The 15,251-nt window shown below is 35.6% G+C and overlaps 1 protein-coding gene across 6 annotated transcripts in view; it reads left to right on the top strand.

Annotated features, from left to right (window-relative positions):
• LOC104127188 (splicing factor SWAP) overlaps positions 1–15,251 on the top strand; it is a 50,384-nt gene that overhangs the window by 16,339 nt on the left and 18,794 nt on the right. For all 6 annotated transcript variants that reach the window (XM_009639839.2, XM_035895378.1, XM_009639840.2 and 3 more), the window contains exons 10-13: positions 236–329; positions 2,648–2,822; positions 5,426–5,659; positions 7,170–7,360. In XM_009639839.2, the coding sequence (XP_009638134.1) occupies positions 236–329; positions 2,648–2,822; positions 5,426–5,659; positions 7,170–7,360 (694 nt within the window). The remainder of the gene's footprint in view (positions 1–235; positions 330–2,647; positions 2,823–5,425; positions 5,660–7,169; positions 7,361–15,251) is intronic.

A 15,251-nucleotide genomic window follows, 5' to 3' on the forward strand; every position in this document is an offset into this window, starting at 1 on the left:
CTACTTCAAGGTAATGCCAAAACATTATTGCCCACATCCTCAAAACAGCCAACCTAATAAAAACGTCTCTAGAAAACATGCTCTGCATGTGTATCCTCTGGAAGTTTAGGCATGAGTTACAATGCTTCCAAGCATCAAATAGCCTTCCATTTGCTAGAGAAAATTAGGTGGCAAAGGATTGTTGGTAGTTACAATGTTCACATGCATTTTCACATACTCTGTTTTCTTTTAACAGATTTGAGTTCCTGCAACCTTGGCACCAGTATAATGCTTATTATGAATTTAAAAAACAGTTCTTCCTTCAAAAAGAGAGCAGTGACAACTGTCAGGTACATGTGTGTTTGTATCTATATATATTAGAAGTGTAATGTAAATGAGAAAAGGACTTGCTTATCTATTGTGTTACCATAAGACATTTTAAAAATGGAACACAATTGTGGAGAAATTGTTCAGCAAGGGATGTGAATGCTTTTTTGTTGTTGTTGCTTTTTGGTTTTGTATAGCATTTAAATAAGGATATGTGAGGTTCTTGCTTTTTAGTATGAGCAGCTACTCAGTGTGATTGTAATATAAAATGGCAAGCTGAAAATCTTTCAGATTTCTATACAAGAGAATATATGCTTTCTGGAGGTTTAAAGCTTTGTAGGATTGGGATTAGTTTCTGTTGTCAGAAAGGTTAGGTATAGCTTTTTAACAACCATACCTTCTTGTATGCCTCATGGTTCTTTGTAGAATAGTAGCACAGTAGCTATCCTACTTTTCTGACATGCTTTTTTCTGAGGGAGGTTTTGTTAAAGAGTCGTCCTATCATGATTGACTGAAACATTATTGGAGCTTCAAAATCTCACATCAGCTTCCTACTTGCTTTGCTTCTTCTAGTCATTGTTATTAGAAGATGATACCCAGACTTGGAATCCTTGTTTTTAACTATTCTCATGTTAGCTAATCTCATTAGATTGTTCTTTTACTGAAAAGAAAATTGCAAATAGTATCAGAAATACCTTATCTGATGTTAACTTTTCATGGGAAAGAGCTATTTTTTTTTTAGGCCCTATGTCATTTGTCATCTCAAGGCTTAGATTGGGGAGCCTTAAACTGAAGAAGGTAGGCCTGTGGGTAAACTCCTCAAATCGCTTTGCGGAAAATGAAGAAATTCAATACTAGCTTCTGTTTGAAACGTTTGTGTCTAAAATTTTGTTTTAATAGTGAAATATATTTTGAAAACACTGTTTTTAAAGGTAAGATGTGGCAAATATGATCTTACTCAGTTGATAATTTACATGCAAAATTGTCCTGTACCATAATGCTGGTGTTCTAGAATTTCTTATGTGCAAACCAGTGGGTTGAATTCATAATACTTACGTAATTAATAAGGACTTTTTAACATTTATTTGGGGGGGAAATTGTACACTAGTCAAAGTGTAATAATAATGGGTTCATTTTAAGTGTTCAGATGAGTACAGCTAAGAAGCAAGCTGAAACTGGTTTAAGTCCCTTGAGGTCATGTGTAGCAATGCATATTTTCCTACTGCATGGTTTTGTAGATAATGCCATTCTCTTTAATTTTTTTTAGAATAATGATTTCAATATTATCTTTATGCTTTAGTAATGTATGTATAGGCAACTAATGCAATTGATTGTTCTCCTTTTGGCCATTAAAGTTAATAAGAAATTGTACTACTGGCTTCAGTAAATATAGGATGAAGTCCTTGATTTCCTTGTGTTTTTCCCCTCCAAGGATTTTCAGAAATTAGTTCTGTTGGTCAGGGAATGGCTGCAGGGAGCCATGAAAGGATCTCTTCGATGCATGGTATTTCAGCATTAAGTATATTTAACAGCAGCCAGTAAAAAGCAACCAAACTATTGATTGAGAGGCTCATTTAAATGTTAAATTACTTGATGTCATCACCTGACTCACCATGTAAATATTTTTAATGTTCTGCAATATCCATCTTAAAATTTTTATGCTGTGAGTTTAGAGGTCGTCTTGAATGATTCAGTCGGGCAATAGTAGAACGAGTAATTCTTTACTCTTTTGAAAATCTCAGCACATCTGTACTGTATCAATTTAATGCCACAAAAAACATTGATAGGCCCAGTGTTCTTCAGCAAAATGTTGGAACGAATCAAACGCGTTAACCTGTGTTGATCCCTGTAAAACTTGATTTTGTAGAGAAGGTATCATGCAAGTGTACATTAGGAGAAAATGTCCTCATCTTTCATTCTATCACTGTGAATTAATTTGAATGGATTTTGTCCTGGACTCTGAAGATCAAGACCTAAAAGAATATACTTTGGAAAAACAGTATACGCTTTTAGGGTCTAATTTTAAAAACATAATTTTTAAAATAGTTGTTGGAAAAAGTGTACCAGCTGAAGAACATTTTCTTCACTGTAAAATAACAACACATTCTTACTGTAGGTCTGTAGTTTTTGCAGCCTGTGGGTTTACATGAAGCAGTGCATTATTTGTAAGAAGCAGACTTTTGGTCATGAGTGCTTATTGATGTAAAATTAGCTGTTATGTGATTAGCTGATAATGTGATTTTTTTTTTTAAATGGCTGGCAAAGTTGCAGCTCCACAGACACTGCATTAATTCTTTCATGAACTACCCAGTTAGTAACCTTGCACGTTTCTTTTGAAAAGGGAGTATCTTCATCTGAAGATGTTCCAGCAGATACTGCCGGTGATACACCAAGTGAGACTCAATTTGCAGATGAACATGCTCCTGAAGATGCATCTGAGCCAAGTGCTAAGGGAGTTCCAGGAGCAAAAAAGGATGTTCCTCCTAAAACTGTCAGTGATGGTAAATTGGTGAAAGGTATGTTCACATGATTTGTTGGGTGTGAAAGTATTTGTTAGCATATACTTAAGAGAAAAAAAAGGCAGGTGGAGAGGCAAGGGGAAAGTAGGGAAAATAATTTTATCATGCAGAGAATATTTTTGCTGGAAGTATCAAAAAAAGGACTGAAATAAGTAATTTGATTGCTTTCGTATTTATTTCTTATCAGAATATCATGTATTTATGGTCTGACAGAATAAATGGTTTTATTTCAGTTTTGTGCAAAGTTGAAGGCTTTCATCAGTGACCCCAGTAGAATCTTATTTTTGTCATTTGAAACTTGACAGTTACAAGCTCCGTGCAAGAAAGAAGTTATTCCTTCTGAATAAAAGCAGGAGGTCTTATTTGGAACCATACATATGGAGGAAGTATGCTGGGCTTATTACTCAGTTGCTCAGTCTTCCTGTGCTGGATGCTAGTCATGCTGGAAAAAAAGCCCCTTTTCATGTTGAAGTGGAATGTTTTTCCTCTTGCAGTCATAGCAGCAGAAGGACAAAATGGGAGGATCTTTTGGAAACCAGTCAAACAAATTATTAGTGTCCTGAGTTGGAGAAACAATTATTTATACCTGGGAACTGATTTCTTGGCCTATCAGAAAAAGATAACGTAAAATTTCTTCTTTTCAGTAAAAACTAGAAACTTACATCTTTAAACTAGAACTGAAAGCCACTATAAAAAAAAAAAATTAAAAAGGAAAAACGTTCTTGACCTGTGTTCCCATGGATGGGTACTGCCTTCCTGCTACTTCAGTGGCTTTCTTAATTGCCGACAAGTTTATCTACTCCCTGTGGTCCTTTGGAATTCTTCTCTCTTCCTCCTCCTCATTGCAATTTCTTTCCTTCTGCGGGCCACAAGCTCCAAGCTTTTTGCCATGGTTGTCTGGCTGTCCGTACTCTGTAGTTTCTTCTCTGGGCAGGTTGAGTAGCTTCCCCAGGGAAGTAGCAATCTTCCCTGTCTTCAAAGATGCCCTATTAAGAGAATGTAATACACAACAGAACATGATATCATTTCTTGATTTTGGGTTGTTAATAAATGGCAAACTGGAGCCCATGTTTTAATAATAATAATGTGCTCAAATTTAGATGATGGAACGTAACCAGTGAGTCATTTCATAACAACCCTATTCCTATAAACTTATTTTCATTTCCTCTAATATGGTACAAATCCCACTTTCTTGTAACCTAAACACAGTACTTGGCTGCAAGACAGACATAACATCCACACTAGATTTTTCTTCTGCCTCTGAGGGAGTAAAATCCCATTTTAGGATTTGTTTTGTTATATGAAAAAGTTGGAAAATGGCTATCGTAATATCTCTTCTCTTGGAATTCTTGAGTTCTTTATTTCTGAGCCTATTTCCTTAGCCCAGAATTACAAGATGCAAAGCTTGTGTTTTATAAACCTTGGTATGTAATTTAATTACTGTATTTCAATTTCCCTAATTAAAATCTTATAGGATATATGCGCAAAAGGCATACTGAGAAAGGTAAATATTGCAGCAGGTCATATGGTACTAGGTTGTTGTGCTTGAGATGTGTGAGAAATTCCATTCTTTATTCTTAGAAGTTGCATTTTGGATAAGTGGTTTAGAGATTAATTCTGTATTTTTTTTTTTAGAAAATGTTTCAAAAAAAAAAAAAAAAGTTCCAAAGAAAATTCCATGAGGCCAAAAGGATTAGTTCAGACTTGAGTATAGTTATATATTAGCTATGCTTACCATTTTTTGAAGATCTGTTAATACAACCTAGCTGTAAATGATCCACAATTTCCTTTTTATTGTGGTATCCCATGTTTTTTACAGGCATTCTTTTTCCTTTGAGTGTGCTGGCATGAGTGCGTTGTGCTGTCCTTTTGTGTTGGAGTAGTAGGGGCTGTTTGAAGGAATAGTTGACCACCAATCTTGCCACAGCAAGACTAGCTAAGACATTTGGGGGAAAGTACTTAGCTTTCACATTTATATCTCCTGTAATGAAATGTTGTTAACTCCCCATAGTAATTAATTTTCATATATATGGAAATAAGTCTTTAAATGCTGTTCTGTGAGCCTGCCAAATGCTATTGTTGTGCAAACCATTGATTTAGTGTGAAGGAAACATAAGGGACTATATTGTGCTGTAGTGTGTCAGATAGGAGCCTGAGCACAGACCATTTTCATCTTAAGCCTGGAAGAGTGGATTGTTCATTTGGGAAAAGAAGTACTGAAGTACTAAAACTAAAATTTATTTGGGACAGAATGTGAAGTTATTTATCTCATCTAAGGAAACGTGATTTCTGAGATGGTTTGGAGTACCTTTGTACCTTTCTTTCTCCCTGCTGCTAGCGAAGTATTAGAAAAAAGAGAGAGATCTTTACAGGGCAAACGATGTTTCCAACATTTGTTTAAAAAAAAAAAAAAGATTGTGTTGTCCTTTTCCCCAAAATAACTAGCATAACATAAGGATGATACAAGTTTCTTTTTTTTTTTTTTTTTTTTTTTTTTTTTGGGTGGTGCAGTCCGCACGAGTAACGGATAAAGTAAAGAAATTAAACCAGCTTTCTACTGCAGTCTAATGATGTGTAAAATCTTACCCATTCATTCACAGCATCATTTGCTCCAATAAGCTTTGCAATCAAGGCCAAAGAAAATGACCTTCTTCCTTTGGAGAAAAACCGTGTTAAATTAGATGATGACAGTGATGAGGAGGAAGAAGAAGGCAAGGAAGGCCAAGAGAATACTAATAGTGCTTCAAACCATACTCCAGCTGTTACCACTCCTTGTACTGCTGCTGAAGAGAAAAAGCCTCAGCTTACACAGGAGGAATTGGAAGCTAAACAAGGTATCCCATGTTACACTGAAAACAAAATGAAGGATTGAGTCCTTCTGGCAAACTACAAAGCTGTCATGTGAATAAGTATGGCATGTTAGGTACTTTGAATCTTCACTATGTTAACAAGAATCAGAATTATTTTCTTTTCCCACAGTTTCCTGGTTGCTGTTAAGAATTGGTTGCTCAGCTAAAATCAAACTTGTAACACGCTGGAATAGAGTACTTTGCCCTAATCTGTCATCTTTCTGAATTTTATTTTGTTGTTCCATTACAACCTCAGAGTAAAACACTAAACTTTTAGTTTCCAGATTGCATTAACAGAGCACAGAAAAAGGCATGTCTATTTCTTATTTTCTTTCAGAGAACAATGAAATGCTTCAAGCTAATTTTCAGTTCTATAGCACTCCCATATAGACTAATATCACATTGTTGATGTTTTGTTACTCTTATAATGCAGTGCCATTAAGTCTTTGTATGGGTTTTTCCTGTTACTGTGTTTATGTATGTAAGGGCAAAAGGGTATGCTGTGTAAATTTGAATGAAATGATCTTTTAAAGGGATCAAATTTCCCCCATTCCTCTCCAAGGCTGTTTCACAGCAGAGATAGTTTATTAAAGTGGAGGTGCTGTCAGTGTTTACCGGCTTAAAAACTTAATATTTCTCTACAACTGTGAGCATGTCACAGGAATTGAATTTTTCATTTCCAATTTTTTTTTTTTTTGCTCCTAAGAAGCAGTTCTTTTCTAAACTATAGTAGCACAGAGTATGCTATGGGGATACATACCTAAAGCAAATATGAAATATTTTGTATGATAATAAAAATTAAGTGTTCAACACATTTGGAAGAAGTTGTGTGTTGAAAAACTGAGCAATTGACCAAAAATCTCAGTCATCTTGTACATGCACAGAAGACAAAAGTGGAAGATGAAAAAGGTTCAAAAAAATGTTAGGTGCATCATTAAATAAATTAGCTTATTCTCACTCTGTAATCACATAACAATTGTTTGTAACAATGGTGAAACAGTTTCTGAAATTTTCTGGAGCAGCTCTTTGTGTAAACATTTAAATATGTATGTAAATGGGGCTGGAAAACATAAAGATCAGAACTGTGGAAAGAGCAAAATGGAAAGTTTGCATTGCTTTAAAAAATATAAGAAAAAGCTTCTGAATTTACAAGTGCTACTTTTTTAGATAGCTTTTGTAAATAGAAAAGGACAAGTATCCTGAATTTTCAGGATTGGATTTTCACATCATTTTCTTTAAACTTAAAAATTTTTACTTCACCTGTACTGCTTTTCACCAAGCAAATGATACATCTATGAATTAAGATGCTTGGAATTTCATAATTTCAAGCAAATATGTCCTTATTATGTCTTTAGATGTATTAGAAAGGTTTGAGAATGGTTGGAGGGGCTGTTTGGTTGGTTGTGTGGCAGGGTATGTGTGTGTTTGTTTAAAGGAAACCTAAGTTCCCCAAGTGTGACTCACTCAAAACTTTATGCTTAATTGTCTTTCTTAGCAAAGCAGAAACTAGAGGATAGATTAGCAGCTGCAGCAAGAGAGAAGCTTGCACAGGCCTCCAAAGAATCAAAAGAAAAGCAGCTACAAGCAGAGCGTAAAAGGAAAGCTGCACTGTTCTTGCAGACCCTGAAAAACCCTCTGGCAGAGGCAGAAACTGAGAAAATTGAAGAGAATTCCTTCAATAACGAAGTAAGCAAGAAATTAATTTCTCTTTACCATAAAGCTAGCAGAAAACTTACTTCCAGAGTATGAATCTGACAGTATGTTATGAAGTTGACTGAAGAGAGAGAAGCTTTTCTAAATGGGGAGAAAATTGAATTCTAAGCAGTTAAATCTTTTTCAGTTATCTTACATGTCTCTCATCTGTCATTAAAGAACTGGTAGAGAAATGTGATGCATAATTCGGAGGTCAGTTAGCCAGTTACAGAAAGGAGAATGAGCTTGCAAGTTTAACACTGTACTAGTGGTCCGTGAATTAGAATGCGTACCTTTCCAAGAGTATTTGGATATCTGTTGTGATATTCACTTATTTAATGTGTATTTTGATGCGAGTAGACAGCTTCCATCTTCAAGTTCAGAATCGATTCATGAGCAACTGAGTTGCTTACTTTAAGACTTATTTTGTACCTGTTCTACTGAGTTTTGTTGTTTGATTTTTATTAATTTAACTGGCATGAAACTGAGATGAATAGTTAATTAACTGATTATGTGATTTAAGATTTCTAGCTGGGACATCTTTAATCAAGAAAATACATAGGTGGGAGAAAACTAGACTGTATAATGCTTGCTGTTAATCACCTTTGTATAAGTTGAGCATTTCATGTAAACTCCCTAGAAGTTTAGAATGCTAGGATGTTTTTCTCTCTTTCAGGCCTAAGTTTTGTATGGGAGTTGTAAAAGATTTTTTTTTTTTTATTGTAAAGATATGATTTTAAAAATAAAGCTAAATTTACAGATAGTGGCACAAAATTCAAACAAATTTATGTATGCATGTTACTCACTGGGCATGGTCAATGAAGAGTCAAAGCAAAAAAAAAACTCACAGTGAAATAATTGCGGGGACTAATTATTCTACTAGCTGTCTTCCAGAGAACTGGCACTGCCTGTGCCTACTTGGTCATGAAATGACCTAATCTATTGGGTTTGTTCAGCAGAATCTCTTATTTTGGAGAGTAGAAGCAAGTATCTTTCTGTAGCAAATCAACTTGGAGTGTTAGTATTCCTGCACTTCTTTCAAAGAACAATTTTTGATAGTTGCATTAGTAATTCAAACCCTCTGCTTCTTTCTAGAAAACTACTAGGACGTAGTCATGTGGCAGAGGCCTTAGAATTCTCTTACCCATTTGCACCCATTTTCATTGTTTGGGTAGTTAACCACAATAGATAATACTAGGGTAATGTCAGTTTGAGGGCATTCAGAAGCTCTGTTTTGAGTAGGCAAGGTTAAAGAAGAATCTTGGGCCAAAAGACTTTAGTAATGAAACTTCAGTAATGAAATATAAAACCAAACTCTAAAAACATGTATTGATCAAAACCACACATTTGCTTTTTTCCCTACTAATAAACAGAAAATGCTGTTTAAAATAGCTAAGAAATAACGTGTTTCATGTAAACACTTTCTGATTTCAGTGAAGTAACTACAATTTTAAAAGCCTAAATAAGGGATTTGAATTTATTATATAGGAAAATCCTTCAAGAATTGATTTGTTCACGCATCGTAGCACTGTCCTGAAGCTTTTCTCTCTATCTGCAGGTTTTGGCAGCAGAGCTATGTTCTCTGTCAAAGAGTCACTTTCCCATTAACATTGTGTGTTTTCCATTTAAGTTCCTAATTGCTTAAATTCGTCCACAGAGGAGAATAGCCTAATCTTCCTTCTTTTCTCTTGTCCTCTTGTTCCAGCTTTTTCACTGAGCCACTCTCTCTTTCAAGCCAGTGTAGTGCTTGTTCTAGCTTAAGAAGTGATAATTTTACTTCTAGGAACGTCACTTATTTTTATTCAGCCTAAGCACCATTTTATCATAAGCACATCCCAATCCAGCATGATCTGATGCATGCTTCCTACAAGATAGGGGAGTCTGTTTCCAGCGCCTGTATGGACACCTCCAACAAGTCCAGACAATCTCTTTTGTTAACAGAAGAAAAACTGTCAAAATCCATTTTCAACAAAGTCACCTCAGACTTACATCCTCACTGCCATAGCTGTAAACAGCTGTGGGCAACAAGTAGGCATGGAATTTGGTGTAGACTATGTAGTTTCCTGAAACTTAACTTAAATAGGGCCAGAAATTTATGCAGCTTGTGGTATTGTTGCAGCATCCTTCATGAGCCAGATTGAAATTCCTGTGTTAGTCTGCATGTGCTGCAGTCAGACCTTCCATGCACATTGCAAATACAAATACTGTTGGGAAGTAGAACCTTAGTTTCTTGGGTTTGGAATTATATTGCTTCCAGAAAAGCCAGTAGATCTCTCTTGGTTGCAGTAACCAAGCAAAACATCATCTCTGGATACTGATAGAAAATTTCAGATTGTAACAGACTGGTTACAAGAATGAATGGCATGGCTTTCCGTCATTCCCTTTCCCACAGAAAGAATTCCAGTACCTAACAAGTAATTCACTGCCCAGCTCCTGATTTTTTCCAAATAAATCATGGATTACACCTCAAAATGCTTTCAAGAGAACAAGCAACTGAAAGAGGCATACCTTCAGTTTAGGTGATGCGTGTCAGCATAGAGTAGCAGATACATGAATTGAGCATGGTCACATCCCAAAAGAGATCCTGTTTGGGATTCTCGTGCTACCGCTAACATGTTTTCCCTGATTGTCACAAGTGTTCAGTACTTTTTTCCAGTTGCATACTCTGAAGAGTGAATGCAAAGAGACAATGGCAATGCAAAACTCCCCAGACTTGCAGTTCTGCTCTCCTTCTCAGGGAGATCTGTCAAGGACATAGATATTTCTAAGCTAAGGTTCTTTTGATACTTTTCTTTAAGAGAATGCCTGAAATAACCAGAAACTCTTCAGTAACAGCTGACTCTTTGAAAAACAGCAGATGAGTGTCCTCACTCACATCTGAACTTACTGAAGTTCTAAGTTGAACTTAGTAAAAAGCAAGTGAACTTTTCAACAAAAAACACACCCTAATCCCACTTCTGAGTAAATTGACTTGGTAAAAACTTTTTTCCTTCTCCCGTACGTGTGCGGTTTCAGAGAAAGCATCTCTTTCTCTCACGCAAAAAAATCCAGTATATTTAAGAATTTTGAAGTAACCAGCTTCACTGCTTCTTACCGATAGAAATGATTTGGAGATGCTTTCTTTATAAAAGGGGTTATTTAGAATTTCAAGTATGTATATAAATGTTACTGAAGTGACCCTGCTTTTTGAAATAAAATTGGAAATGCTAGTACTGTGTTAATGAACAGTCTAAAATGCCGTAATGCCTTTAGAAGTAACATTCCTAAGTGTAGTTTGCTTATTTACACGCTTATATATGTTTATATATGCATATAGATTTTTGCATATAAGAGTTTATTTTGAAACATGAATGTTTTTCAAGCTGTTGTCTTTCCATTTGCCGTATTTGAAAAAGCTTTCATCCACATTCGTTCCAACATGTAATCTGCTTTTAGCTCTACTTGTCTGGTTTGCCTATTCGTAACAGCCCATTTGATTCAAGAAATTTTATTGAAGAAAGATAAGTGAAATCATATTGTGGATTTGTTGACCTCTGTTGTATATACGCTGAGAATCCAGTAAGCTGCATCACAATGTCAAAATCAGTTTATAAATAAATACGTAGCACAGAGAGGTTTTTAAGCTTTTTCAGTCATGTTTCAGAAACAAAAAGATGCATTTCAAAACAGTGATTGTAAAAGTAACAAGAAGTAGCTACAGTGGCTGTAATAAAAAAAAAAGAAAGGTATATTTAAAAATTCAAGAGAAAAATTAGTAGTTTTTTCAATTGAACTAATTGGGAAAATTTTGGAAAATGAAGAAAATATTAAATACTCATTTTAATATTAAAGCCCACAAAAAATGTCATTTAACGTATTTCGTCTCCCATTTGGGGGGAAGGAGCATCCAATGAGGAGTCCAGGAAACAAAGATTGATATGCAGTGGTCACAAGAGTTAATGTGGTGGAATGATTTTTGTAGCTTAAAATGTGTCTCAGAAAATGGAGTAATGACTGAGATGTATCACAAAGCATGAAGAGGAGTTGAGAATGTCCATGGGAGATGCATAATTCTCATGATATTGCTCCTGCCTAATAACTGTATAAAACTAGTAATGCTGTTTACGTGTATACACAGTGTACATTTGTGCTGAAAACCTGCTTTTCACACTGTGTAGAAATGCATTAAATGGGCGAAGCCTTTTTGACCTCTGTCAGATTTTCCTGATACCTTCTATTTCTTGAAAGAAATGCTGGTACTGAGTATACGTTATACCTTTGAACAAAATTTATTCCACTAACTCCATGTAAAGAATAGTTGATACTAGAGAACATAATGCTTTCTGGTTTCAGCTGAATCTTTAAAAGAGTCAGATCTACTTTTTCCATAGCTGAATTCTTTCTTTTATATGGTTTCCTGTTCCTTAAAGTGAAATCAAGCAAGAGGAACAAAAGACTGAGAAATGAGCTTGAGCAGTGAAGCAGCACAGATTTGCACAAGTGGCTCCTCACCATTCTTGCATGCATTACAAACAGTACAGTTATGCGTAGTATTTTCTCGAACCACTACTTGGAACATGTAGCTTAGCTCAGATTCCAAAACTGATCAGCTTCCAGTAATGCTGTAGCCAGCAAAGTCTTTGCCCTTTTTCAGGACACAGGAAAAATAACTGGATGGCACCTCACTTCTTGTGTTTACATATATAATTCACATAGACGCTTTTGTAACAACAAAATCACACCAACTGGCACAGCTATCAGGTAGTGTCAGTAAAGAGAAGTTGTGATCATTCTGCAGTGAACGTAGGTGCTTTGTCCTACAACAGCAAACAGCCTGTAGTTCTAACAACTGCAGTTCTTCGCGATACGTAGAGCTGGAGTACTCCAGGTTATCTGGAGTGCTGCATTGAAGTGCTTTTTTATTTCTTAACAAAAGAAGTAAGGTGTTTAATAACCTGAAATGCAAACCTTGTTCCAATTACTGAAATTATTTTAAATGTTAAAAATCAAGGTGACATTTATATTTATCTATATTTATATATAAGTATAATAGAGGCTAGTTGTGCACGTTCCTATGTATATTTACTAAAACCTGAATGAAGTAGATTAGACACTGGGAGAGCTCATGTTAAGGTGGTATGTTTGGTTTGGTTTGGTTTTCTTTTTTTTTTTTTTTCCTCTCTAGCTTAATAAAGCAAAGATGCTGTCTATCCAAGTGTCACCCTTGGTAGTAGGCCTTGCTTATGGTAGGCCTTATGCCTAGGCCTTGGTATAATAGGGCTGTAACAGTTTTGGCACCTTTTTCAGGGGTTAAAATGTTGTTTGTCTGCAAATGTGCCAATTCAAAACCTTCGGTTATCCCTAACCCTGTCCATCTGAGCACTGTTGTTCTTAGGTGCATCTGAGACCAAAAGGTTAAAAAAGAGAAAGGAAAAGAATCTGTTATGGAACTATGGTTCTCCACCTGTGTGCAGCCAAGCCTCAAAGAAGAAATCGGCATGGTTCAGTTTCCTGCTGCTGAACACTTGTTTAATGTTTTTTGTTAACAGTGGTTGATAATGGTAGCAGGTTGTAGGAATCTTGCAGAGGGAAAATCTAAGCTGCCAAATCATTGCTACCAGCAAAAAGTTTTGGTAAACATAATTTGCATAGGTGAAGCCCCTTTCCTGCTGTGCCTGTCGAAGGAAGGCCTGCAGACCTGCATTCTTTGTCAAAGAAATTGGTTGTAAGTGACCATTAACAGTAATTTAATTGGTAAAGTATCTTCCAGAATCTACCTGTGCTGGTAATACCTGACAAAAACAGGAGAAGGGGCCAGCACTCGTGGCTGGCTAGACGAGGCACAGTGTATTTAACTTCCTCAAAGCAGTTACTTGATGTAGTGACAGGGGCTCTGCAAGTGTAGTACAGTCCGATTTTTTTTTTTTTTTTTTTTTTTTTTTTTTTTTAATTTTGTCTACAGGGCATGATTTAACTGATGGCATGTCTGATGGGTTTCTAATAAGGATTATTCTGCTAGTGTCTCATATTTTATCCTATGTCAGAAATGTTTTAGGGCCGATAGTACTTTGATATGCATGTAAAAGACACTTGGTTATACCCTGTTACCTGTATAAACCTTAGCGTCCAAGTTAAACAGCTAGAGAAATCCACAATCATAATGCTGCAAAACCAGACAAGCACATATTTGAAAGTAACTGTGTTTTAATGGCTTGTCCCAAATGTCATCTGCCATTGTGCTTCTGAATATAAAGATTCTATAGCACAAAGCAAAACTTCTGGCTCTTTCATCTTCCCTGTTTTGAAGGCCTGTTTTATCATTTGTTTCTTTAGATGGCTTGTCCTTACTTTTGTCCTCTATGTAACAATTTTTTTTTTTCCTCTGGAAAACAAGTGAAATAGAACTGTGCCACATTTAAAAATAAGATGCTACTCAAGTTTTGCTAAGCATAACAAGCTTAACAACGGTAGGTAGTGTATGTCTTTCACACTTGCTGCTGTCGTTGATCTTACTTTTTTTAGCAATGGACTGTAGATATTACTGCGTGCCTCTGGAATAATAATGTATACCATAGTTTTATGCTTGCATATTTTCTTAATGTTAATTTGTGAGCAAAATCTAATTGTCTAATGAAAAGCTTCCAACAAGTATTTAAAGAAAAAATGCTTTAGAATATTTCAGGGCCATTCATTTCTTACTTTACTTTTTTTTTCAGAATTTAAGTGTCTGTATCTTCTGTTTAGCATGGAAGGAGGAGGGGGTGTTTGTTTGTAAATTTCCCTTACCTGTCCTTTTGAGAAAGCAAGATAAAAACATAAAACAAAATGTCGCATACTGATGTGGCATTTGGGGGGTGGATAGCTTGCTGGCATTTGAAACTTTTTTTATTGCAAGAACCCAACTACCAAAAACCACATGAGAGTTGTAATTCCTCAGACTGTAAATACTGTAATTAATATTTAATAGGAGGAAAAAGGTAAATATCAGGAACTGCCATCTTCACTAAGATAGGTGAGGGAGCTAAGAATGTTCTATGCCTTGATTTTTAGTCTTCAAAGTACTCAGGATACAAAGGCATATTGATCCATACAGCAAACATTCACAGCTGCTAATTTCTTAATGGTTGCCCTTCAAAACTGAGAATGTGAAATTCTGTCTGGTTTTGAAGACCTTATCATGGTCAGTGTACTGTTAATAGCTACATTTCAGTGCAGCAGCTAAACCCTGATGAAACTGTTGAGTCTTTTGAGTTTTAATTTGTTCCATAGGAAATGTTTTTATCACTTTATTTAATCATTTGGGCCCAATTTATTGAGGCTAGGACTGACAAACTCTTCCAAAAGCAGTTAACTGCTTGCTTTTGATGTACAGAGCGATCATGCACTTCCATTGCTGATAGACAGTTACTTATTAATTCTCAGTTCACCATAACCTTTGGGAAACCTGTGGTAAAAAAGGTACAGCGGTAGAAAAGAATCTGGAGTATTTTCTGATTTTAATGAAGTAAAAGGATGGTTGATTAATGCTTCACACTTCTGACATTCTAAAAAAAATCTTTCCAATTTTGATCTAACATGGGATTCAAATTACTGCAAAATGCAGCTGTTCAGAACAGAAGAAATATTAGTCAACTGTAAAAGTGTTAGTAACATTCATGATAATGTTCTTTACCAGTTGATTTTGTTTGTACGAGGAACAATGCTAGTATTTTGTTCTGTTGCAGTAAGCACCTTTTGGTTAACTACTAATGTTGGCTTTCTGTATTGATTAATTAGTGTAACCCCAGAATAACTGATGTGTTCTGGTCTTATGAATACTGCAAATATGCAAATGTCTTGTAATGAACTGAAGTGCTCATTTCTGTTTTCATATAGCTATAAATTCTTCCTGATACAGAGCTCTTTC

This window comes from Egretta garzetta, unplaced genomic scaffold, assembly GCF_000687185.1.
Source record: "Egretta garzetta isolate BGI_Z169 unplaced genomic scaffold, ASM68718v1 scaffold25, whole genome shotgun sequence".
Lineage (NCBI taxonomy): Eukaryota > Metazoa > Chordata > Aves > Pelecaniformes > Ardeidae > Egretta > Egretta garzetta.